This window comes from Cydia splendana, chromosome 9, assembly GCF_910591565.1.
Source record: "Cydia splendana chromosome 9, ilCydSple1.2, whole genome shotgun sequence".
Taxonomy (NCBI): domain Eukaryota; kingdom Metazoa; phylum Arthropoda; class Insecta; order Lepidoptera; family Tortricidae; genus Cydia; species Cydia splendana.
Genome location: NC_085968.1, coordinates 16,835,184 through 16,862,528, shown reverse-complemented (window position 1 = coordinate 16,862,528; position 27,345 = coordinate 16,835,184). Strand labels below are relative to the sequence as shown.

Below are 27,345 nucleotides of genomic sequence, written 5' to 3'. Positions count from 1 at the left end.
ATATACACAGATGATCATTGTCTAACCTAACCGTTGTTGTAATGTTCCTGCTACGTAAAGAACAACATTGCTGAAGAGTGCATGTGAGCATCGGTCGTGTATGCGACTGGGTGGTGTATATTTGTCTAAACGTTGGTCCCAATAATTGCTATTGTATGACGTCATCCACACCGGCGCGCTGCGGGCGGGGGGCGGGGGCGGGGGCGCGCTAGGGCCGGGCTCTCCGAATAAAGGCACATTTAGTCATGATTTATTTGTTCTACTATGCATTGCAGTACCTTAATCCCTACATCCCTTTATCAGTAAGTTACTTTGTTCATCTCATTAAGGTGAGTCTAAAACTAGTCAAAGGGAACAATAACATTATGCTACTTCATATAAATTAAACGACACACCACAATTTTACCGGCCGATACATTATTCGTACACGTTTGTAAATTTGGTATCACATCCTAAAGTTCTAAGATATCGAACTCCATCTCTAATCATTTTGGCAACAAGGTGGTGGAACTAAACATTGTCTAATTAACTAGTCGGCTTACGCCGAAAATTAGCACTAGAGCGAAGACAGCTCAAAAGGTGTCTTCGCATTTGACCTCTCGCGCGGCAGGTTGGGAGGACCACTGCGGCTCGGGCGCGTCCCACTCGGGGAAGGACTCGTAGCTAAAGCTCTCCGAGGCGTCCTCGAGCGCGACCTCCGTGCGGCTGAATGCCTCCGCAAACTTCCCTATTTCGGTGGAGCCGAAGGCCTGCTGGAAAGCGGGTAGAGGCACTACGGGCGGCCTAGGCTCCGGCGGAGGCGACCGCCTGGGCTCAACGGAGAGGCGCTCGCGCGCGCGCTCCGCGGCCGGGCCGGAACGCGGTGCAGGACTCGGCTTGCGCCCATTCTGACCGCTGTACGGAGAGTCTTCATACACTGGGTAAGGCGTCGATCGCCCTTCGGAAGCGCACATTTGATTTTGGAGATGCAGCTGGGGTCCCTGAAATAGAATAAATCAGTCGATAAATAATCGTACACTTACATTCAATTGATAACTTTCCATGACTGACATGACTTAATGGACCCCGGCGTTACCTAGGTGGCGGGAAAAAAAGGCAAGACATACTTACTTCGCATTTAATTACCAATAAAAATATTTATAAAGGGTTTCTAAATGTACTGACAGGAGTCTTATGCACGTAATTGTTGTAGGTTACTTTGATCTGCAGATAGTTTCTGACGCCGCACACACCCTTTCCATCTATACTAGTCCCTCCAAGCACAACCCACAGCTTCCATCTGCTTTGCCAATATACAATCGACCATAGACATGACCACTCTATTTGGAGCGGAAATATATTAGAACCTTAGAGTAGCCGACAGTCAGGTGGGTAGGTAGATTGAGGACAAATACATGGCTCTTCAGGATGGTGCTGCCCATCCTCCACCGATCACTCACATCTATGAACACATCATGGGCCACAGACATATATAGCAACTGTACCTTGAGCGGCCGGCAGTCGGGCGGGTAGCGTGGAAGGTCGCGGGCGCACGTGCCTCGCGCTGCCCACGCGCCGCCCGGTCCGCTACCACTCCAGCCGCCACTCATCGCTCCCATCTGTAAATGCGCCATAAAAAACTTATTATATGTATATTTATTTAAACTTTAACACATTAAAATAAAACTGCCAAGCCAAGCGATTCAACTAAGAGAGATATGTAGGTAGTTAGGTTAATATATTGATGTCTTTAGAAAGCTCTTTCTCTAAGATTACAGGTGCTCCTCTTTCGAAAATTCAGACGTACTTCCCTGCTGTTACGTAAAATTAAAAAGTAATAAGATATCAACTAACAATTTAACTATAATCTATAACGTTTTCGGCACTGTATTGTCAATATTATATGTAATATTATTCAATGTATCTTTTTTGTAATGACTGTTTGTGCCAAAATAAAGAGAAAAAAGAAAAAAAAATAGTTCATAACTAGGTCAATTCTGTTTAAAATTGTCTACTTAGAATTTACCTGATAATGTGACCACATTTGCGGTTCACAGTACGAAGAGCCGCGATTGTTCAGCCCATGTTCTAGTGGAGGCTGAAAAATACAAAAAATAAACATTAGTATTCTTATGTTGATTTACACTACGCGTTTTTCACTCATGATTTTTTTATAATACAGCTTAAAAGGGATTTTATCGCGAGGGACTGGCGAGGAATTGTACGAGTATCTACATCTTTTAGCTGCGCGGGTTTCCGAACTACCCGCACTTGATCTTGATCAGTCTAATAAAACATGGTCTTCTCTTCCCAGAGTGACACAAGCCTACGTCACAATAACATTGCCACTTTATATAGCGCTATGGCATATTATCATATAGCGATGTCGCATGACGTAGGCTTGTGTCAGTCACGTGGTCGGAAGAGAGTACCAGGCGGAGTATATTATTATACCAGATCTTGATTATTCACTTGTACGCTAGTCTGGCTGTGACCACGAACGTAATGTCACTTGCGAAACGTCAGGCCAAATAATAAACGAAAGTGCACGCAATAAAGTCTCATTTCAGTTTTAAAATTATTAGTACCTATTCTTGCTTCATCAGTTAAGTAAAGATTTCAATGTTTTGTTATCTATACTTTGTATATTTAGGTACTTAAATAAAAGTAAACAAATAATTTGTACATTTTCGGGTACTTATAATATTTATTGATTAACCAACCAAATACAAAAACCACCTGGATCTGGCACTGAACGACCTGACTTTAACCTACATTATTTGATCATGTAATGTTTTCATCTACCCTCAACTGGCTTAAGAAGATAAGTAGATTTTGTTTATTCTTCTTTAAATACCTAAAGATATAGACTATAGACATAGGTAGTCATTCAGGTTTGATAGTATGATAGGGTAAGACAATACAAAAACTACTACCTACCATAGAAGCATTCCCTTTCGATACCTTTCTAGAATTAAAGTACGGACCCATTTTGCCTACTACCTACCATAAAACCAATCTCTCTTAAAATACATTTCAAGACCACAAAGAAATTGTAATGTTAACAATGAAAAGGTTAACAAAATTAAACCAAGCGACTGGAAAGTTTCTCAAAAGGTATAGAAGCTCGGTAAATGATTTGTGAAAACAAAGTTTCGAACAAATCGTTAAAAGAAAGTCGTTCGCTGAAAATGAAGTTCTCAGGGTAAAAAATATTTTACAAGTACTTGTTTTAAAAGAGTGTTGAAATGTTTCTGCTTCGTTTCACAGACTACCTATTAATTAGACTACCTAGACATTACAAGTTTGACTCTTATTAGAATCATTATATGTATTATTACTACGTTGTATTGTACCATAGAGAAATATTGAGTAAGCTTAGAGTGTTCACTTAATACATAGATATAAATCCGTTAATAGGTAATACGTTTGAAATCAATAATATAGTAATAATAATTCAGCCTATATACGTCCCACTGCTGGGCACAGGCCTCCTCGCATGCGCGAGAGTGCTTGGGCTATAGTTCCCACGCTAGCCCAATGTAGATTGGGGACTTCACATACACCTTTTTAATTTCTTCACAGGTGTATGCAGGTTTCCTCCCGATGTTTTCCTTCACCGAAAAGCTTGTTGTTTTAAGCTAGCTTAAAACAATCGTTCTCAGTATATTTTTTACAAGAATAATTGGAAAGTTCAACGCTATACGAACATTTCATACTTCACATCTTATAATGACCCTTATCCGTAAATTTCCCATTACCATTTGCCGTATCAAAATTACGTCTAAAATAATTAATGACTCAATAGAGTTCAGTATCACTTGTGCGACTTGGACATACGATTTTATTTAAGTGTGTCGTATTGGTATTGAATGTTGCGTTGCAGAATAAGGGCCAGTTGCACCAACCACAATTAGCCAACTGATCAACGTCATCCAGCAGCGAACTTTTATAGTTCTTGCCATAGAATAAAATTTTGCAAATGCTTTAACGGTGACAGATGGTTTGGTGCAACTCGCCTTGAGTTGTATTTTCCCGCTAACACAGGACGTGTCTGCCCCATACGCCGATGGCGCACTGGCGGTGCCTCGTATCGATTCAGGCTCGAGTACGCGCGCCCTCACCCGACAGGGCTTTCCATTCATTTTCCTACGGAAGGAACACGCTGTAAATTATCTGGGCATCCGAAGTCTGTAACAGACAGGTAGAGAGATTTTGAAGTCATTTTAATCGATATCGTTAAGCGGTCAAATATTTTGGTTTGTTAGGATATAGATTACTATTAGAAGTATTAGAACAAATTAAATTATGTCATATACTAAGAAAAAGTGACCAAGGCCTCCAGTGCCCCAGACTGGAATCGAACCAGCGTCCTCTGCTATAGCTGCTACAGGCACCTGCCGCGATAGCAGAGGACGCTGGTTCGATTCCAGCCTGGGGCACTGGATGCCTTGGTCACTTTTTCTTAGTATATTACATTTATTTCAGTTTAGGATATAGATTGTTTTGATATTGATGTTGATAAATGCAGTTTTAATTTGTCATCGTCATCAGGCTGTATAGTGTATACGTCCCACTACTGAATCTGAGCGCAGACTTCCTTCCTTCGATTACAACAGAGTTTTTGGGACTACACACAGGCACAGTGATATGGATTTTTGGACTGGTATTCTAACGATATTTACCTTCACCAAGGAGTTCCGAAAAACCTTGATACTAACCGATTTTGTATCCACGAAATCCGTCTTGTCAGTCCGGTTTCTAAGTTAAACTTAACCCTTATCTTGGCATTGTAACACCCGTGATACATGGAACTTTAAAAAATCTAGCAGGTTCACTTTATTACCTAACACAATAATTCTTCCATCAATATGTCGAGCTACGCTCCTTTTTTATAGAAAAAAATAATAGACACAAGTGTCATTGTAAATTAATTAATAATAATCAACATGGAGTCACGGAAACAACAGATTTCGGTTCGCACTGGAAGTTTTGCATTTATTTCTTAGATTAGTATATATTTTTCCATAATTTACATATTGATGCATTTACTATCTGTTAGTGCATAAATATTTACAATGCATTTGAATTTAAAAACATTTAATACACAGAATTTTACAGAAAACTGTTATGTATTATATTTGATACATTGCCAAGAAATCAGAAATGTACATATTGAAAGGATTGTATTACATTTAATACATTGCTAAGTTGTCGTCAAAATAGTATTACATGTTTTTTTAATTTTTTTATATTTGTGGGCTTACAAAACATGTTTCAAGTATTTTATATTAGTTGTCGTATTATTTAGTTATTGAACTTTGATTTTTTTTTAAAGTACTGGATGTTATTTAACTGTATATTCGCACACCGTAGCATTATTGCTACGCCGTAGCCCGTAGCGTGGAAAAATATGTGTATGGCAAAAATGCCCCCAAAGTAAAAAAATATATTTTTTATGACTTTTTATTATTTGTTTACTTTTCATATTTTACTCAACATTTTGCTGACGACTTTTTTGAAAGTTTACGGGATCAAATTTTCCGCCCATGTGATCAGGCATTCGTAGATATAATTTATTTTTACAGGTGTAATAGTCATCTGATGCTTTAGATTGCGTTTAATTAGCAATAAATGATAATTTCTGTTGCATTACATGTTTTATTTTTATTAAAATCCACATTTTTCTTCTAAAAAGTAGGTAACTATTTTGTTGAGGGATTGGCATTGTATCAAATATGATACATATGATTTTCCGAAACTGGATAATCCTGGATTTTTTCCCTTATTTTTTAACAGTCCTGTATGCTCAATAGGTGACGACAAACTAAAAAAATGTTTATATTTAACATATTTTGAGCATTGCCAAGATAAGGGTTAAGCAGGCCACTGACGAGCCTTCCAAATGGATGCCGTTACAATGGATTCATCCAAATGGACGGCATCCTAATATTAAACATTGTACGTTTTTGACATTCACTGGCCGATTTTGACCGGACTGTTGAAAGGCTCGCCAGTGGCCACCTTTAGTCTCCCAATACATAATAATAGGTCGGTTAAATCTTTGCTTAAAAAAGTAACATTTACGTGTGTAACTCCAACTTTCGGTCATAAAAGGAGATATCTTAGCGTAATCTCAAATAAACATAATATTTTACCTAAATGGTACTATTCTTTCATATCACTTTTAACATTTCAAAAAGGATTCGGACCTGGTTTAGGGGATGGAAAAGTTCCCTCTTTTTGTGTGAAGACTGGGGGTTCACGACCCTCTTAGTATAAGTAGTATTCTCATAACATAGGGCTGTTGGTAGTAGATATCCCAACGCTTCTAACGAGCGGCTTTTATTCTCTAGATTTTTGCATTTTCACTATACAGTAAACTCGTACTCTGTTAATTTAATTTAAAATAACATTCGCTAGAGTACAATGTTCCAAATTAATTAATTTTAATAACGTATGTACCTATATTGGAGTCCATCTAAACTAACTTTGCACTGATTTGAATAAAACAAAGTAACGGTCATTATAAAGGGTATGTTTTCATATAAATTTGACATTAATAATGACATTGCCTCAACTTTGTCATTGCAAATGACATGGAGAGTTAGCTTGGTCCAACTCTAACCAATTTTATCAATCCCGTTTAAATCATAAACACTTTTTTTAATTCATTATCGTGTAACTGCTTAGAGGATATAACCAACGGAGACGCCATGTCTACAATTTTCGGTACAAAATAGTCTGCCGTTTTTTGCGGGGGAGGGGCACATCAAATGTATAGGTACGTCATGTCAGATAAACGTCAGTCCATACATATGGTTGACAAGTTGTTGACCATTGGCCGCCTATTTTCGACAGAGGGGAACGCCTGTTAATGGCGGCTCCATTGTTAATTACTCCGAGTGTAACTGCTAGAGTCTGGCTAGCCAAATTTTGTTGACAGATATTTCCTTGTGGTATCACCAATTGTCTATGCTTTTAAAAAAAGTTAAAAGTCTGTTGTCAATTTATGTCATTCATTCAAATTGTTCGCGGTTTATAAGGCGTTTATTTTAAATAATACTTAAATAATATTAATAATGACTATACCGAGTGTGGTCCGCAAATTATTATTTAAGCTCGTAAATAATTACGACAATGTGCGAAGTCGACGTGAAGCGTTTTATAACGAAAAACTGCAATGTTTACAAGTCGTAAACAATTTAGTAGGTGCTCTATTCATATTTTGATACTTTAAGCACTAGTTCTAACATTTCCCTATAAGTTTGATTAAGTACGTAAATTGATTAATACCTGTGGCCTATTTTATAAAGCTACAAGTTACAATTTACAAGCGGAAGTCTCGTTCTAACACATAGGGTTAGAAAGAGACTTCCGCTTGAAAATTGTAACTTGTAGCTTTATAAAATAGGCCACTGAAGCTCATAAACAGGACAAGTGTGTAAAAAACAGATAAATTAGAAGTTCTGAAAAATATCAATAAAATCAAAACATTGGAACGTAAACTTATGTGTTTGTCGTTGACTGTACTTTAAATAGTGGTAGAAATTATGTGAGCTGAGTTTGAGTGCACGTCAACGTATATTTAACTTATTTCCTTAGGTACCTTACGTGTGCACAGAAAATCAAAAATATTTTCTAGTATCAAAACTATAATTCCTACTACATGAAGTGTGACCAGTCCAAGATTTTATGAATTTCCCGCCAATCATTTGTGTAATATTTCAGTAGCCAGACTCTATCTATCGTAGGGATATCTCGTGGTTTATTCTAAGTGATTTTAAGTATCATCTGAAACTTGATATTCGCGTATTTTAACGGTATTTTTTTTATCCTGACAATCTATCCTTGTTATCAGAATCAAATGCACCAAAGAATAACAAAGTCATACACTTTTACTTTTGTAGCGCGCTCGAACGGCCTCTATCTAAATGATGGAAACAGCTGACGTCACAGATTGTCAACCAGCCGTAGACTCCGTCTAATCTACCTCTACATGTGACTCTCAATCAGTGAGGAAGTGACGTTGTTAACGTAAATTTTATAATGGTTGAATTTTTTATTTTATTTTTGATCTTATTGACACTGACGCTGATTGGTGAGCGCGAAATGCACTAGGAATTCATATCAGACATTAGACTCATTAGGTACCTGACTCACGTATTGGTGAGCGTGAGATGCACACGATTCTGCTCCATACAAACGTAGTCCCGATTTTCCTCCCCGGATTATGACTTAAGGAAAATATTATTACACAATTTAATGTATATTAACCATAGCTAGTCCCTTTCGTTTCGCTTTTTCCCATATTATTGTTTATTATAATATAACAGCTAAGTACTACAAGCGAAAAACAAATTCCATACAAATTTTTAAAAGCTCCTAACTCTTAAAATTCAAACAAAGGGGCATAGCGGTAGCAAATTTACATCTAATTGCATAAACATATTTTCTATAATGTTAATTATCCAGAGAGGAAAATGGGGACTACGTTTGTATGGAAAAGTGCTCAGCCCTTTCGTCTTATCTGTTATTCAGAGATTTGAGAGTCCACCTCCTGGCTTTGGAGATGTATCGTAGTTATATAGGATGAGCCGGCGCTGCACCCGCAGTGCACGGCCGGCGTGACGGACATCGATCCGGCGGGTCGCGACCTTTCCCTCATCCCAGCACGCTAAACATATTGACTCTACTCTATACTATCTCTATATCTCTATAGCGGCTCATATTGAAATTATCGATACTAGCAGGTCTAGTTCTGGCTCCGGCTGTGGAATGAGCTCCCTTCCGAGGTTTCCCGAGGGTCTACAGTATGGGGTTCTTCAAAAAAGGAGTGTACAGGTTTTTAAAACGGCAACGCGCATGTAACACCTCTGGAGTTGCAGGCGTCCATAGGCTACGGTGACTGCTTACCATCAGGCGGGCCGTATGCTTGTTTGCCACCGATGTGGTATAAAAAATAAATAGTTACATGTGTATGATGAGATGGAGTACGCGAAGAGAGGCCTCATCCCGGTGCACTAAACATAATGACTAATACTGAGACAGATTTTTTCTATAGAGCAAAAGTCTCGAAATCAGGTTTCCAATCGCTGAAATTACGAGATAAAGGCGTCAAAATTGCTATTCTGCCCGATTCGAAATTTAAGATACGTCAATTAATAGATCTAGAAACAATATGGATTAGATGTGTCAGTGTCAAAAGTGACGTTTTTGTTTGAAGAAACGTATCTTAATTGACGTATCTTAAAGTTCGAATCGGGCCGATTCGTATTTTTGGCAACTATATCATGATCTAAAAAAGCACTACGGTTTTTCAAAAACTCTACTGGCTGAACGTACTACACCTTAAATAACAGAGTGCTATTTTTTTTCGACTTACTATAGTTATCGGTATTTTTTGCGTACTTACTATAGTTATCGGTATTTTTTGCGTACTTACTATAGTTATCGGTATTTTAACAGTAGCGACGTCGCGTGAGTAAGTGCGACGTTTTGGATAAAAATAAAGTAACTATAATGTTTTTCACACTTATAGGGTAGGATGACACCTGCCATTTCAATTAAATTTAACGAGATTTGGCTTTTTTTAGGTTATAAATTATACGGAGATGACAGGTGTCATCCTACCCTCCGAGTTTGAAAAATATAATGGTACATTGCGTGCTAAAGTACTTTATAAGAAAAAAATAAAGTCGCGAATTTTTAGTAAGACATATGAAAGTTAATTCAAATTGGGCATATACTAACTACCCTTAGAATATTCGATCGTGGTCGTATCAAAAGTACATGCTGTTTTTTTTAAGTACTATGGAATCGCTATAATCCTAATAACTGCAAATAATAAACAAATCCGCTACAGATAATAGGATAAAGTTATAAAAACCCGATAGGATAAATATATAATACCAAATATAAAAACACAGTAAGTAAGTAGGTATGTATAAAATTATTCGTTTCATATGTCAAAAGCTTTGCTCATTTAATAGAAATATGATTCCAGCGACTCATATTACCCGCGCCCTGGAGCGGCATTCGTGTTTTTATTTTTTCTTATTGATATCGTATTACTCGCAGGGCGTCTCACTCGCACCAATATGCGAGCACGACCGACTGATGTCAAAATGAATTCAAAATCGACATCGATTTGCGAGGTCGTACCGGCCTCTCGGCCTCCCGTATCGGTGTACGTTCGATCGCGAAGCGCAACTTCGTTAGTCCAATTTGTCGTAGCGCTACGCCGTGTGCTACGGTGCTACGGCCTACGCGCTGTAGACAAAATCAATTGGATCAGTTACAAGCACGGCTGTTCCGCGATTTGCTACCGTATGTCTATAAAAATAAAGTCGTTAATGTATTTGGCGGTATTAAGAGATTAAATGCATGTTTATATGCACGAGCGGACATTTGTAATGTGACACATGGCTTTGTTGTTTTTACAATAATCAGACTAGATGGTTTCGTGTTAGTGATTCCGTGCTCTATAAAAGTTTAAGTGTGTCTATTAATTTAACTAGTTCATAATTTAAAGTAGTGCCATTACATAATGATTATGTTACGATTACTTAAAGATCATAAAAATACCTTAAATCGATAACACCACAAATTGACTTGGTTTATTTTTTGGGTTTAATACCAATGTTTAGATGACCGCTATCCTGTTTACTTACCTATAATATTAAGTAAAAGATACAAAAATAATAATAGATATTAACGTTGGCAAAAAATAAGTTGAAATATAATTTTTAATTTTTTTCATGCATTTTTTTTTAATAGCTTTCAAAATTAAATTTACATTCTTTAGCTTTCATACACAAACCCAAACGTTTGTAAAAATTATCAGCAATATGCTACAGTAAAATAAAACGTCAACATATTTTTGGGCCTCCCTGTAGATTAAAAACCGGACAAGTGCGAGTCGGACTCGCCCACCGAAGGTTTCGTACTTTTTAGTATCTGTTGTTATAGCGGCAACAGAAATACATCATCTGTGAAATTTCAACTGTCTAGCTATCACGGTTCATGAGATACAGCCTGGTGACAGACAAATAGACAGACAGACAGACAGACAGACAGACAGACAGACAGACAGACAGACAGACAGACAGGCAGACAGGCAGACGTACGGTGGAGTCTTAGTAATAGGGTCCCGTTTTACCCTTTGGGTACGTAACCCTAAAAATTAGCCATGTCACAGTTACCAACGCGTCTTGAATAGGGCAGGTGTCAGTTTACGAGGCACTAGAGACACTTACACGTCCACGACGAGAGTCCAGCCTCACTTTCCACTCGTAAAACCCTACTACCATCGCCTACACTATTAATTGTACAGTCAACAACAGAGCTATGAATACAGGCAAAGTGTCAAAAATATGTATACAGAACTTTATTGCCTGTACATTAAGGTCGTGTATACATATTTTTGGCACTTTGCCTGTATTCATAGCTCTGTTGTTGACTGTACATCGGTAGACCTTATGCCTTTTGTAATAAGGTCCACCGATGTACAGTTAGGAGTGTTGCTGTTTGTACTTACGGCTGCTAACATCAGAGGGCCTACCGCGAACTACGTTCGACGTGTTGCCTCCCTGTCACACTTACGTACGAATTTACAAGTGCGACAGAGAGGCAACACGTCAAACGTGGTCCGCGGTAGGCCCTCAGACCATAAACACGTGTTTCTGTGCTCCAATACCACAGAGCTATTCGGCTGGATTCGAACTTTAAGATACGTCAGTTAATAGATCTAGAAACGATATGGATTAGATGTCAGTGTCAAATGTGACGTTTCTTCAAACAAAACCGTCACTTTTGACACTCAGGCCTATTCGGATTTCGAGATAATCACAAGATCTTGAGACGATTTAGAGATCAACTAGATCTGCATTAGATATCGACTAGATGTGACTTGGATATCTAAGTCATAACTTGTCGAAATCGTTCAAGAGGACCTCCAGAATCGCGGAAACGTCAAATTTGACATATCTATCTTACAAATATCTTTAAATTATCCGTATCGTAACTTGTTGAAGTCTAGTAGAAATCTAATTCATTTTCCGAATCGAGCCGACTGACACATCTAATCCATATCGTTTCTAGATCTATTAATTGACGTATCTTGAAGTTGGAATCGGGCAGATCTCGGAGTAATTAACAATGGAGCCGCCATTAACAGGCGTTCCCCTCTGTCGAAAATAGGCGGCCAATGGTCAACAACTTGTCAACCATATGTATGGACTGACGTTTATCTGACATGACGTACCTATACATTTGATGTGCCCCTCCCCCGCAAAAAACGGCAGACTATTTTGTACCGAAAATTGTAGACATGGCGTCTCCGTTGGTTATATCCTCTAAGGGGCAGATAGTTTTTTTATGATATAGGAGGCAAACGAGCAGACGATTGTAAAAGAGGTGTGAAGTCTGAGAAATAATCGTACAGTCGCCGTTAGATTAACGAACATACATTTTAACGTCTTGAGGATATACGGAATGTCTAAAAAATAAGTGCATTAATTAAGAAATCAGCCAATACTAGCGGTCTAGCATGAGTTGCGTTCTCGCGCGCGAGCCCATACTTGAGGTCGCGCTAGATGTATGGAGTCGCTCGCGAGAACGCAACTCATGCTAAACGACCGTCTGACCAGATGTGATAGTTGTACTTTTATCGTCTATTGTGTTATGATAGCAGACGGTATCGATAATAGCGCATCAATATGTAAACTGTGCTCGAGTGGAGACCACGGACTAGCAAGCGCAGCGTAGGACGTCCACCCACAAGATGGACAGACGATCTTGTTAAGGTCGCCGGAAGACGCTGGATGCGGGTCGCTTCCAACCGGCACGTATGGAGGTCCAAGGGGGAGGCCTATGTTCAGCAGTGGACGTCTTATGGCTGAGATGATGATGATGATGTAAACTTTAGTCAGGTTGTCGCAACGTTAGACTTTTAACGCGACTTCCTTGAGTCTTTTGCTATCATTTCATCATCTCAAGGAGTGTAAAGCATCAATTTGTTAATTCAAGTTACTACAGCAGAAATTGCTAAGCGGGCCAGGTATACAAAATTATCTTGACGCGACCACAGAATAACTAATAGTACTACCGTACAGAAAATTCACTCCTTCACAAAAGTCAGATTTAAGTATAAAATTATACCTATACTCGCCACCTGCAGCAAAAATGAAACTTATAACCGCGCACGAACGGTGAATCTTGTTTGCGCGAGCGCCACGTGACACGACTATCGTGCGGTCGAGCGGCAGCCCACTGCCATACGCCTGCCGCTCCGAGCGGCGCGCCGGCCAAATGTACCTAAACTGCGTAGTGACACCCCCCTGACGCGACTTTATTTTTAAGAGAATAAGAGCGTGTCAAGATAATTTTGAACACCTCGCCCGCTTAGCAACTTTACTCGAAATTATTTTGCTATTTATCTGTAATTATTAATTAATAAATAAGTAAGTACATATATACAGTCTTTAGAAAATAATAAAGATATTTATTTGCCGAAATGCACTAAGGTTGACTGGTGGAGAATGCCTCATAGTATGCGGCTTTTGTATGTTTTTCTTTTTATAAAGTTTAAATAAAATAAATGCAACGTTAAAAACATTAAAATAACAATAAAACTTATCCGCCATCTCGTCACCCAATAATGAGTGCGACCAAATAATTGAGTGAAAAGTGGTATCATTACGGCATCATGTTTCTAGACAAGTGAGCGGCACAAAGGCGCTAATGAGGGGTTGGGGAGGTAGAGGGGTGGGGGTGGAGCGAGGGGGTGGGGGGAAAGCTGTCAGCGGTTGATTTTTCCGCGTGTCGTGTCGTGGGCGCTGATCGATAAGTCACGTGGGCCCGCCTCTCGCTCGATAGTTAGCCGGCAAATCTCCCGCCACTAGTTCGTACGGTTTTTTATGTGCCGTGAAATGTTTAGGACGTGTCTATTATCTTAGGTTTAGGTGTGGTATGTAGGTTAAAACCTTATTGAGTCTTTTACTAAGGACGAACTATTTAGATAAACATAATCGAACCGAAAAACCAGCCAACTATAGTCTGGTACTACAAGGTATGGTCCTCAACTTCAATAAGTAATTAATGTATCAATGCCATTGTTCTTTTTGGTTTTCACTGAGTTATTTCTTCCATTTATTAAAATATTTGCCTTAGAACCACAAACTTAAAATAATAGTTACAACTGAAAGACATTGCAGTTAATTTTGGACCATAATTAAGCGATTTCACGGAACTCTTATATTAATATATTATTATAATTAAAGAGTAATTAATTATAAAGCTAAAATGACTGTAATAGTAGTTTATGTGACTGCTACATAATGAAAGGCATTAAAATACGAGTGTGGGTTTATGAAACGAATGAAATGAGTTTCATAATAGTATCACACGAGTGTTTTAATGCCTAATTATGTACAGTTACATACACTGCTTTATCTACACACATATTATAAACTTTCTATGATATATTCACTAACCTCATATTACAGCCGACATTGGGGCACTTTCCTCTCTGGCGGAACTCGCGGATATGAGATGGCGTCTCCGAAATATCTTTATCGTACATTTTACACGAAACTTTTGTTATAGTTACTTTAAAAACAACAAAAAAAATTATTTTTTACTTACAAACGAATTAAAAGATAAACTGTACGTCAAATGGCGGCAAATGAAAACTTTACTCACGCATGTCACGCATCCGTAGTTTTTTTTTAATTCAAAGACAAACTAGAGTCGGGGTCGATTACCATATCGTCCGATACCAACTTACAAGCGAGATTTGTCAATATTGTATGCAATTGTCATTTGATTTCGAATAAAACGTCATCTCGACTGATATTAGAATAGGGGTCAAATCAAATTGCCTTTTTTTCCAGAGATGTTCGAAATTTGAATGTCATTACCAAATCGATTTTGATATAGTAATGAAGCTATTACCACATTTTCACAGGTAAGAAATTTGCTGTAACAAAACAGTTTATCGTAATGTGGGCCATTATTTACGGATTTTGAAGGTATCATAGAGAGTTTATGATATGTGTGTAGATAAAGTTATTTTTAGTAGTTGTGCACGCCTGCACACAGTAACTGTGTTTGTTACCAGTAGTACAAGGTTTAATTCGGCTGAACCTAGTTACATAATATCTTGAATAGTTTGAATATTTTGTCTGTTATAACCTACGTATACCTATATAACACTTTAAACTCTCGCGTTTTCTACACATATCTAATTACACAAACGGGTCTACCGCGATATAATTTCATTGTTTTTACCTTAAATTCCGACGTTTCAGCTGAGTTGCACCAGCTGTGGTCACGGAAAGATTCTTCACAGACTCTTCACTTCTGACGGATTTAAGGTAAAAACAATGAAATTATATCGCGGTAGACCCGTTTGTGTATTAAATATGTACTACGTATACCTATTTGTAAACCAGACATATTAATGTTACAGATCAATTTTACAGATATTTTTACACTTTTGTGTCATTTTACATTTTATAGGTTTTTTTGTATATATCACTTTGTCATGGGTGCTTGTCTGAAATAAAATCAATTTATTTATATTTTATCCACAAATTTTCAGCGCCCTCCTGCTTGGCCAAACATTGCAGTGTTTTGGATAAAATGAAATGAATACTCTCCCTGTAGCCTAAACTTCTAAACCATTATTTGCATGAACGAAGCGAGTTGAAGCGATTGACATCCACGTAAACTCCAAATAAGTAATTTCGATATAAAATGAATTGAATATCTTTTAGTCAGGAGCGATCATTCATGGAGAGGCAGAAGTCAATGAACGCCGCTCCATTACCGCGCCCATTGACTTCCCAATTCGATACCGCGAAATTAAATCGTTGGCTTTTATGCCTTTTGGGATATTTGTGGTGCGTTATTGGTTAAACCGTTTTGGGCAAAAAATATGTGGCACGTTCGGTGCAATTCTTGTTGTGTTGTGTTCATTTAACTTTTTCGTTTAGGATAGCAGCTATCTGCTACTTAAATACATATTTTTTTATAACGCGTTGTTCATATTCAAAGAGTGAACGCCCAAATCCAAAAGTAGTTAAATGAAAATTAAAGTTCAATTCAAATTGGAAATACGACATTTCTTTATAGTCTTTCATAATGAAAATTGCAAATTATACTGTGCATTTCAATGATAACGAAAATCGCAAGTACATAGACGTAGCGCATGAGCAACATACGTGTTTAACGCGTTTAGATAATTGAAGCCAATAATAAAAAAAATAAACAGAACCGATTTCACAAAATAGTGTAACATGTCTTATTTTTAGTATCTTTTTTTTAACGATCAATAGAAAGTTTCTGCTTTTAGAAGTAGCTACGTAAAAATCGTAATTTACACATACTGTATCAACAAAATAGGGGCCTACTCGTGCATTCCGCAATAACCAATTTAGATTCAATCCAAGTCACCAGAACCCAAAACAAAAACCCGAAATACGATACCAATACAATACCATTACATTTCAGTCTAATTGCGTCCCGCTCTGTTAAATATAACTGTGATCTAAAGCGTACGGACGCACGAATTCATTCAAAGATTGGATATGAATTTGATTTGGATTGAGACATTTGAGACAGACAAAATGTCCAGGACTTTTACCGCCGCGCCTGGCTTGAATACAAATTGGGGATTGGTGTAAAGAGGCGCGTATGACTGATAATAAATGGAGAGCTAATAAAGAGGGAGGCCGACACTGACCTACATATTGCCGCGTGTGACGATTTAACTCGTACCTTAATTTAATATTTTGTACTTGGGGGTGGTAACGTCTGCGGTTTACGTCTGGCTTATTACATTGTTGCTAAAGTTGTATCAAGGTAATTAATTATTAGTTGTATTTGCATAATTATATATTTTCTTATTTGACCTTTTAACCGCAGTGACCAAAAAATGTTGGACTCTTATCTTAATTTACAAAGTTGTGATTATTATAAGTACTCGTATTTAATGATTTCTGGTTGTCAATTGTCACTGGAGTGTTTTTGGTGCCAGTATACCAAAAATCACTCCAGATTACTCCAGACGTAGTTTTGTTTTGTAGAGTTAGACCAAGAAAAGTCTGCAGAGATATTGATAGCACACGCAGTGCAGTGTGGCTACCACCAGTTTGGCACTGACATATAACGCTATCGAGAACGTAACTTACTTTCTATGCATCTCGTTCGTACTCGCATATTAGTGAGAGCGAGATGTATAGAAAGTCAATTACGTAGACGTTAGCGTATATGTTCGTTTTGACACTGTCAGTGACTCATGGTACGGATACAGGTGTTATTTTAAACGTCAAACTTGTATGAAATTATGACGTATAAATAACACTGGCACTGAGTGTGCTGTCAAAATCTCTGCAGACTTTTCTTGGTCTAACTCTATTAAAAGTGTAAAACAAATGATCATGATATGGTTTTAGGAACAATAAGACAAGGTAAGACATAAATCTGTCTATTTTCTAAATATCGAACACAAGTGAAACATACCGTAGGCGTGAGAGGCAGGTGTTGCGCCGGCAGCGCGCGCGCGTCTCGCCGCGCCAGCGCGCGCCGCACGCGCGCCTCTTTCGTCGCGTAAGCGCCGTAGTCTGCAATAACGTCGTTGAATTAATTTATGGAAAAAAAAGGAAGAAATAATAATTGCGCGTTCAATGTCCACTGTAAGGCGGTTAAAAGTTACTAACTACTCAAAATATAACCTAAGTCAGTTTTATATTTATGATCCGCTAACTTAACGTAGTCTCATGTATACACGAGACTTATCGTATGATTTTAAACATACATATAAACTTTTTCTAATCATGGAAATGAGAGTACTCTCCTTTACTTGTGTCTATGTACTTGTGTCTGTACAGACACAAGTATTTTGCATTCACCTATGTCTGGAAATAGGATAGTTCATATATCAACAGCTGCAGGAATATCCAGCCAAAACACATTCTTTACGAAAGCACGACGAAAGCATTTAATTACACATAAAAACAGGGGACGAAAAATCCGTAATCCTTACACCTTTTTGATGTCTTCCTTGGCGCGAAATTATAATACAAATTGTTATCTGCCAGGTTAAATTACGTGAAAACCTTCATCTACATATTTATTAATCGCTGACCCGAGTTTTTTTAAGGGGATGGGAAGTAAACAGCCATCTAACAGGCGCCTACGAGCAAGATACATTTAACTCAAATGCTTTTTCTTGCTCATTTTTACTCCCTCTCTGCCCAATTCGAACTTTAGGATACGTCAATTAATTTAGCTTTAACAGATTTAATTTAATTTTTGTTTTTTTTTCGGGTGGCAATGTATTGCGTACATAGGTACTTAGTTGTGACGGTGCGTTAGTACGTGCGAACGTGCATTCAATGTGCCAAAACACCTAAGATCCATCATCATCGATCGATATTCAAAATCAATGTAAGTTCGATACGAATTTTAACTAAATTATACTTATTTTTAATTTTTGCCATCTTCCTATAACAACAAATTTCACCATGTACTATTTGCCTGAACCAACATATAAGTTATATGTACCTATGTAGTGTAAGAAGTGACCGATATACTTAATTCAACCGTATCGAAACTACTTGGGAGCAGTAAATTGGCCGTAGCCTGGTCGATAATTAAGTGGAGCATTGTTTTCCAGCACCGCAAACATTAAGGCGGTATATTTCACGTAGCATGTATACGAAGTTCGCAGCGAATCGCGACACGGGTGGTAGCCGCCCGGTCAATACGTAGAGTGGCTGTGCAGGCGATCAATCGCGTCGAGAGGGGATAGAGGGTAGAAAGGGGGGGCATCGACCACCTGTAGCGCGTCCCCCCCGCTAACTCGCCCTCCGACATCGACACGTGACGTGGTCGCCGAGAAATCCGCCCAAACGTAAACATTAAATTCAAACTTCATTCTTCGTACAGAATGCCGTTGACGTTAGCACGCGCTCGGATGCCTATGTCTCGTATTAGTAAACAAATTGAGCGCGTACTAACAGTCTCACTCTCGGGATGTGTTTATGGGCATGCCGAATGACAGCGACATTGTAATTTGTTAGTACTAGCAACAAGTGGAGAAGTGTATGAATAATATAACGTGTTCTATTTAAAAAGTCACTTAGTTTCGGTTTATTTTGGGTCAGAGTTAAAATAGATGTCATATTTTTGTATCGTAACCGGCGGAAGGTCAAAAAATCGAAAGAACATAGCGGAGTAGTTAATTGTAAGGATTCCTTTCAATTAGGTATCAATAGCTATGCGTGCAGTAGGTATTTTCAGTATGTTCGCGAGTGAAACTATACATAGAGCCCAAATAACCTAAATAATGTCTACCATAGATTCTTCTGCCTAGAGTTACAAACGAAAGCCTTCGTTTTGTTTTGTTTTCTTGTCTAGCCTACAAAAAAGTAATTTTACGTACGCGAAAAATGCTTAGTTCGTGGGCGTAAGTAATTTACGTAATTTTACGTATCGGCGAAAAATGCTTATTCCTAATTTTCTAAAATAAGTTGTCAAAAAATCTCCACAAAACTCACCCTAATCAATCATTAAATTCCTCACTGTCAATTGTCAATTTTTATTACCTACCATAGCGCGAACAAAGGCGCTGTGTACAAAAAGTTTATTTGTTCTAGAAAATCACTTAATTATAATGCAACATTAGACCAATGAATTACTGGCACCCAACCTGTATACGCCATCTTACATGAAAACATCATTAATTTCATAAGTATGACTTTTATACGATTATTAGCATGAAATTGATGATGACGATTTATATTATGTTATAGAACCATTTTTATCACATTATTATATAATTAGAATTATTTTATTTAAATCACAAAAGAAACGTCTTAAATAAAAAAAAAACCGGGCAAGTGCGAGTCGGACTCGCGCACGAAGAATTCCGTACCATAATGCAAAAAAACGGCAAAAAAAAACGGTCACCCATCCAAGTACTGACCCCGCCCGACGTTGCTTAACTTCGGTCAAAAATCACGTTTGTTGTATGGGAGCCCCACTTAAATCTTTATTTTATTCTGTTTTTAGTATTTGTTGTTATAGCGGCAACAGAAATACATCATCTGTGAAAATTTCAACTGTCTAGCTACCACGGTTCGTGAGATACAGCCTGGTGACAGACGGACGGACGGACGGACAGACGGACGGACGGACGGACGGACGGACAGCGGAGTCTTAGTAATAGGGTCCCGTTTTACCCTTTGGGTACGGAACCCTAATTAAGTACTTACAACGGTAAGTACTTAATTTTTTTTTATTGCACAAACGTCGAAAATAATTTGTCACATATTTTGTATGACTTAGAGCATTATCACATTGTACGGTCCGATATCTGATACGGTCGTATCAAAAATATATAGGTACAATCGCCTGCGCACGCGGTGTTCCAGTTAAGAAAAAATTGCCTTAATCCTTGCAACCGAGCGGTTACCTGCAAGGCGTTCAAACGAGTATCGCCCTAACACACACACCGCGGAACACCGCGAGCGCAGGCGATTGTACCTATAAAGAAGCAAAAAAGTCTCTTTTTATATTTTTTATACATTTATTCTGTTGTTTTCTATCAGCTATTTCTTTCCAATTTTTTGTTACAATGTGAAAACGCTCTTAAACCATATGGTTTTCAATTGTCACACTAAGTACTGTTTACACAGGCGGGAGTCTGTAGGTCTCGTAGGTCGTAGCTATGTCGTAGGCAGGTGGCCGTAGGTTTCACTAGCTGTCATTAAAGTTGAATTTGAGTCTAGCTCTCTAGTTCCTTGACTGAAGGTCGTCTTAGTAAAGTACCTCGTAGCAACGCGAGAACGTTATCTAGATTAGCCTCGACTTGTGACAAGGATACATTTCAAGGATAACCGTATGCGTTCTACACATCATTCTTCTCTTTACAGCTATTGGAATAATGGCTTTGTTGCAAGAATTTTTCGTAAATACCTACATCAAAAGTAGGCATTTAGGACCCAACCCAATGACCCAAGATATTATGACGGTCTTATGGTGAAATTAACACTGTGAATTTATTTAGGTAAGCTGAAATGTATCTTGAATAGATGGCTAGTGTCCCGTTACCCTACCCAGACTTAACCCCCTACAAAACTTTTATGGATGAGGTTTGTTAAATTGTTATGATATTTAAAATTGTGTAACTAAGTGTAATACTGTTTATAAATACAAAAATAATTGTGTATTTTTTTTATTAAAATTATTAGATTTGTTTTTATACGAGTATAATGACAACTAGTGATATTGCAACCTTTAGTCAAAAGTTGCAATGTCACCAATGAGCTACTTACATTATTTTACAGATGGTAATATCGCTATGCCTAAAGATAATGTCTAATTTCCGTCATGTTAATGTGTAATTGTGTAGGTATATGAATTGGTACTGAATGACCACTGAACATTACTTATAAGTTATAGTATCACCTTCATGTTAAAAGGTAGGTAACTTAGTGAAAAAATTTCGTATTTTAAGTGTGATTTATGGACTTACTTAATACTTAAGGTCTAGTACCTACCTAATTACTTCATAGTGATTTGTAAAAATCCTTCGTTATCTTATAGACGCGGGAAATAGTATTGCCGGTAGGAATTCTAATCAAGAGAATGTTGCTAAAAGTTATAGCTACGATACCAACCCATTGGTGAGACATGATCATTATGGTGTGCGTGGTGCGGGTAGTCGTAGCGGTAGTAGCGTGCGTAGGGGTCATGATGCGCGTGCGCGTAGTAGCCGTGCGCGTACGGCGCGTACAGCGGCGCGTACGGCGCGTAGCCCTCCCAGCCGGGCGGGGCGTACCCCCCGCCCGCGCGGTACTCGTAGTTGCAGCAGTCCATCCTACGCGCCGCCCGGCGCGCGCGCAGCCCGCGCCGACCATGCTCGCCGCCGCGCACACCACATCACTCGCACCACCACCGAACTACCGACCACGTAGCGTAGATCTTAGATCCTACGCCATAACAACCCACTCTCAAACATCGTCCCGACGTTGCTAGGATACTATCCAGTGAAAGTTTCTCTCTTTACGATGCGAAATCAAGTTATTTTTATATAGTTAGAAAAGTCAGTCGCTTAGCGATCGAGCGTAGTTCCGCGGCGGCTGGCGGGCGCGGTGCGACGTTAGTTAGCGGAAAGAGGTCGTTCGAGTTTGCCGGCGACGGGCGACGAGAGATTCGGTGGACGAGGGCGGAGGGGGCAGGGTGCGGGCCGAGGGAGGGGCGACGCCCGCTCGCCGGCGGCTCGGCGCAGCGCGGCGCTCGACGGACGCCGACTGAAGGCGCTGCGGAATCGATATGCCGCCGCCACCCGCCCGCCGCGCCTCGACCGCGCGCCCACACTACCTGCCTGCGCCCGTATTGCGCGCGAACTTTGTCTTCCCAACGGAATTTTATATTTAGAATCACGTTGAAACAATTGATCAATACTTTGCACTATTAATTAGTATACACTTTCTCTAATCACGCTAAACTTAAACTTAGTTCCATGTTTCAAGCACATTTAGCAAACATTGCGAAATATCATGCAAATGCTGAGAACTTGTTTTTTTGTTTCAAATTTTCAACGACTGCAGTTTCAGCAATTGCGAAAAGAGAATTGACAGTTAGAAGCGGTAAGCTTAGTAGGTACCTATGTTTTACCTGTTGCTCGGATATTCTGAGCTCTGTAGAGTAGTGTGTAATTTTATTGAATCCTTCGACACAGCGGTGACCCAAATCGCCACGACTCGTGACGTTCGCGCGCGACCGTCCTTAGCCTGAAAAGTGTAGCAAACTTTTATTTATTGCCGAGACACATGCATTTATTGGCAGGGAACTTCATAATGTCAGCAAAAATGTCCAGACGCGGGCAAATGCCTAACCGTATCCTTAGGTTCACACCAACCAGTTGTTCGCCACTCAAATTCAACGGTTTCTTGAAATCTTCCCATCGTATTGTTACCGGCTACGAATCCGCTGAACTATTAAATTACTTACATAAACTTAAATAACAATTAATACTCAACTAATTAAAAATTTTGGGGATTTACAAAACTCGACCTCGCTTCAAACTAAACTAGATTTGCGATATGGGTACCAGGAAACGATTCGACGACATACCTATTAATATGTAAAAAAAACATACTGTAAGTAGGTACCTATATACTACTGTAACTGAGGAATAAGTGTGTGTAATTTGAGCTGGGTGAACAGATTCAACTACAGGTATTATTAACTCACTGTCCGATTCGAACTTTAAGATATGCAATTACTCATTAGATCTAGAAACGATATGGATTAGATGTGTCAGTATCAAAAGTGACGTTTTTGTTTATCGTTTCTAGATCTATTAACTGACGTATTTTAAAGTTCGAATCGGGCCGTCAATACCCTTACCGGGATACCAACCCAAGACCATCAACTTCGATAGTCTGATCTCTATTAGACTCTACCGATCCGAAAACGGCAATTCAATACAATAAGTACATATAAGTACAGTAGGTATAAATTCACCGGTTACCCTATCCATCCTAAATGATTTATGCAATCAGTTTAAAGCTGAACTGGCCACACATCCTGCCGATTAACCTCAAACATTTTCGGGTTACGAAAGTTTGATTGCATAATTAGTTATTTATTAACGAGATAGGTCAAAGCGTCAAGTTGCACAGGTCCTTTAATCGAGATGTCAAAGTCATATGGCCCTATTGCCCGGGATATCGCTGTTTCATTTGTAAGAAAGAGAGGCAAATTGGCAATATTGCAACTGGAGAGCTACGAAGCGCAGCATGGATCGCTACGGCGCTACGAGGCAATGTCTGTTGATCAATATGTACGGTGTGATCACCCCCTTATTATCATATCATAAGTGTGCTATGCATAGTATCGGTTGTAGAATAAATTACTCATATTAAAGCAGTTTAATATATAGGTACAATCAAGTGTAAAAATATGGGTGCACTCATCATACTCAAAAATATGTCCCATAGCTCTTATGTCAGCGAATTGAGAACACACAATACATAATACATAATTATTTTCGAGTAAGTTTGTATGCACCCATATCTTTACACTTGACTGTACATGTATATAATCAATCATTAAAAGTGTTGAACTTTATACCCGTTAAGAAGTGACAGAACTACTGATAAGAAAGTTGACAAGCACTATACCTACTTTAAAAAACTGCTGAAGGAACAGTTACTTGATTATAAAATTGACTGTATCTTGAGTACTTGAACCAATTAGACACGTGAGTACCTAGTTGTGTATGTGTAAGAACACTTAAATAATTTAAACAACAAAACTCCCGAGAAACTCAAAATTATAGTAAATTTTTTTTTACCGCATGTATCTTAATTTGTTAGGTTATTACCGCTTGACTGGACTTGTCTATATTGTTGTGAGTGACCCGTTTCAAAATAATTTCAATAACACTTAATAAGTAACCTTAATGCTTTGAAATAGAGTTTATTGGCTGGCTCGCGCCCATGTTTCAGAGTCTGACTTGAAACATGTCAGTTGCAAGCGCATATAAAAGGAATAATATTTTATTATAAAATAACCTCAACAAGCCCGATTAGTACCTACCTAGGTACTATTTACTTCAAAATGTTACCGTTCTTATAAAGTGCCTGATTTAGAATCTCATGTTTACCGGTGCAGAGTTATTTCTATTCCTACAAAGACGGTTCCAATTTAAAGTGCGTTGGGATAAGATGGAATGGATTTTTAATGAGATGAGCAGTGTTGTATTAAAACCACCGTAAAACTAAATACCTATATATTTTTTTACATTATGAGTACCGTAAAACGGGGTGAGTAGGTTTCGCGGAGAGAGGTGGGTTATGAATGGGGAGAGAAGGTTTGAGAGGGGGGTGAGAAGGGATTTTAAGGTTACTGCTACAAAAATAATGTATTCCAATTTAAAATGGAGCTATGGTAATACGCATAATAAAAAAAAATCGATCCAACAATCTTCCAAAATCACCTTTGTATGAAAACCCCTCTCACCCCAAATACGAGGCACTACGGGGTGAGGTGGGTTTTCCTCTTTATCGTCAAAGTTATGAAATGGAACTACCCAAAATAAAATAAAAAGTAAAATACAAACGTCCGGAACACTTATTATATACACCATTCAGTTTACATATGTAAAAATATAATGTTATCGAGGTTTGAATTTAAGTTTTGACCCTACTCACCCCATTTTACGGTAGGTAAGAGTAAATAATAGGTTTCATCGTTAACACTCCGGTAATACGGTACCAATGACCAAAATACCTTCCAAAAATACTTTATCGACAAAAAAAGACTAGGGGAAGGTGAAATGGTAACGGAGTAAGTAAGTAGTCTCTAAGAACGTGTATAATTAAGAATACTGCTTGTAAGTAGTTGATGATCGGCAATAGGTAGGTTTTCACTTGTGCTTGTAAATTAACTAAAAGTAAACAAAATCAGTTTCGGGTAAGACTCGAACTGAACGTGCAAATCCAGGTTACTAGCCCGCCGCTCTAATAACTGAGCAACCGATACTTGGACGTTGACAGCGAATCGTGGGAGTGTTTTTCCAGTTCTTCCTTTACTTCTAAGCTTTGTGATATGGTTTGCAAACGTTTATATGCTTAATACAAAATCAATCTAAACGATTAATTTCGCGCTGTTTTAATACAGCGGGTCCCTGCGATCTTGCCCAGATCGTCTGTCCATCTTGTTGGACGACACATGCTGTCGCCACTCAGGAACCTTTCTGCTCCAGCTGCCAGTTGTTTTACAAGCGACGTGCGTGGGAGGAACCAGTGTCATTCAAGTTTAGCAGCTCTCTAATACAGGATGTTTGGTACATCGTTTGCCAAATTAAAACGGCAGATAGGTTGAGTCATTTGCTATCTTCCCAGGACTAGAAATTTTTAATTTTGCGAACTTTCTTTTTGTCAGCTCTATGCCAGTTTTTCGTTAATTTCAAATTTTTACTTGCGCTGTAGCAAAGACATATGTAACTTCGTATAAGATGAATAAAGTCTAAGGAAAAAACGTGCCTCGGAAATCAAGAAAAAGTCATCCTCGGATAGATGGCGCACACACCTTTGACCTATGGTCGGCTAGATGGCGTGACGACACCGTTTCATATTTAACAATTTTAACACATAGATATCAGTGAATGAACATGGGTCAAAATGATATAAAAATAGTAAAATCATTTATCCATATATATACATTTTTATGATAATTTTATACGTTTTCATTTTGAGTTTTAGTCGTGTGTCGATAGACGGCAGTAAATTTACTGTGACTACAAAATTTACTATGACAGGGCCCCTCTATACTATCTATTCTCTTTGGCTGTAGTGAAATAAAACCATGGCCTTTTTTTTCTAGGCATGAGAAGATAGCAAATGACTCATCATAACTGCCGTTTTAATTTGGCAAACGATGTACCAAACAGCCTGTATAGAGTTGTACAAATGTACACGTACTTAATTCTTATGCCGATCAACTTTATTTTCTTAAAATAATCTCGCAGCAGGTCAGTGTAAATACGACATAAACGCGTTTCATATATAAATAGAGTTAACATTTTGTCATAACAGTACATTACGATACAAGTGCGAAAAATAGGAAATTCGCAACGAGGGGCGATAAATTAAAACACGATCGAATTACCTATAATGCAACATTTGATGAATTTCGAAAATGACCTAGCTGCGAATTACCTATTCGCACATGTATAATGTTTTGCAGTACATATGGCCCTTTTATTATTATTATTTGTATGTCTTTTCCATATCTCGGGACCATGGGGTCCCGGACCTTTGGGAGGCGTACGTGGGGCCGAAGCCAACAGCGCCGAGGCCCTTTAAGACTCTTTAATCTAAAAGCAAGGGATACACGTGGCGGATACCATCCCCGAACGCATAATGTAATACATCCGGAGATGGTCCCCGCCAGGTGCAAAGACTATTGCAGTGCAGCACTTTTGTGCTGCGATGGGAACTAAGGTCATGGGCTATAGATTTGGAAGTTTATTATTATTATTTGTTTGTCCTTTCCACATCTCGGGACCATGGGGTCCCGGACTTTTGGGAAGCATGCGTGGGGCCGAAGCCAACAGCGCAGAGGCCCTTTAAGACAATTTAATCTAAAGGCAAGGGATACACGTGGCGGATACCATCCCCGAGCGCACAATATGATACATCCGGAGATGGTTCCCGCCAGGTACAAAGACTATTTCAGTGCAGCACTTTTGTGCTGCGATGGGAACTAAGGTCATATCATAGGCTATTGATTTGAATGTTGGATGGACTGGATATCGGGCTATGGGAGGAGACTAGCGGACAC

General features: G+C 38.7%; 1 protein-coding gene and 1 long non-coding RNA gene across 2 annotated transcripts in view; both read right to left on the bottom strand.

Moving 5' to 3' along the window:
- LOC134793767 (uncharacterized) overlaps positions 1 to 27,345 on the bottom strand; it is a 324,508-nt gene that overhangs the window by 3,709 nt on the left and 293,454 nt on the right. The gene's annotated exons all lie outside the window — the stretch shown is intronic.
- Positions 2 to 22,789, bottom strand: LOC134793750 (uncharacterized). Its single transcript, XM_063765420.1, has 5 exons — positions 21,669 to 22,789; positions 17,506 to 17,606; positions 2,006 to 2,077; positions 1,485 to 1,598; positions 2 to 980 (listed from the first exon to the last, which is right to left on the bottom strand). The coding sequence occupies exons 1-5, from the start codon at positions 21,865 to 21,867 to the stop codon at positions 573 to 575; spliced, it is 894 nt and encodes a 297-aa protein (XP_063621490.1). The 5' UTR covers positions 21,868 to 22,789; the 3' UTR covers positions 2 to 572.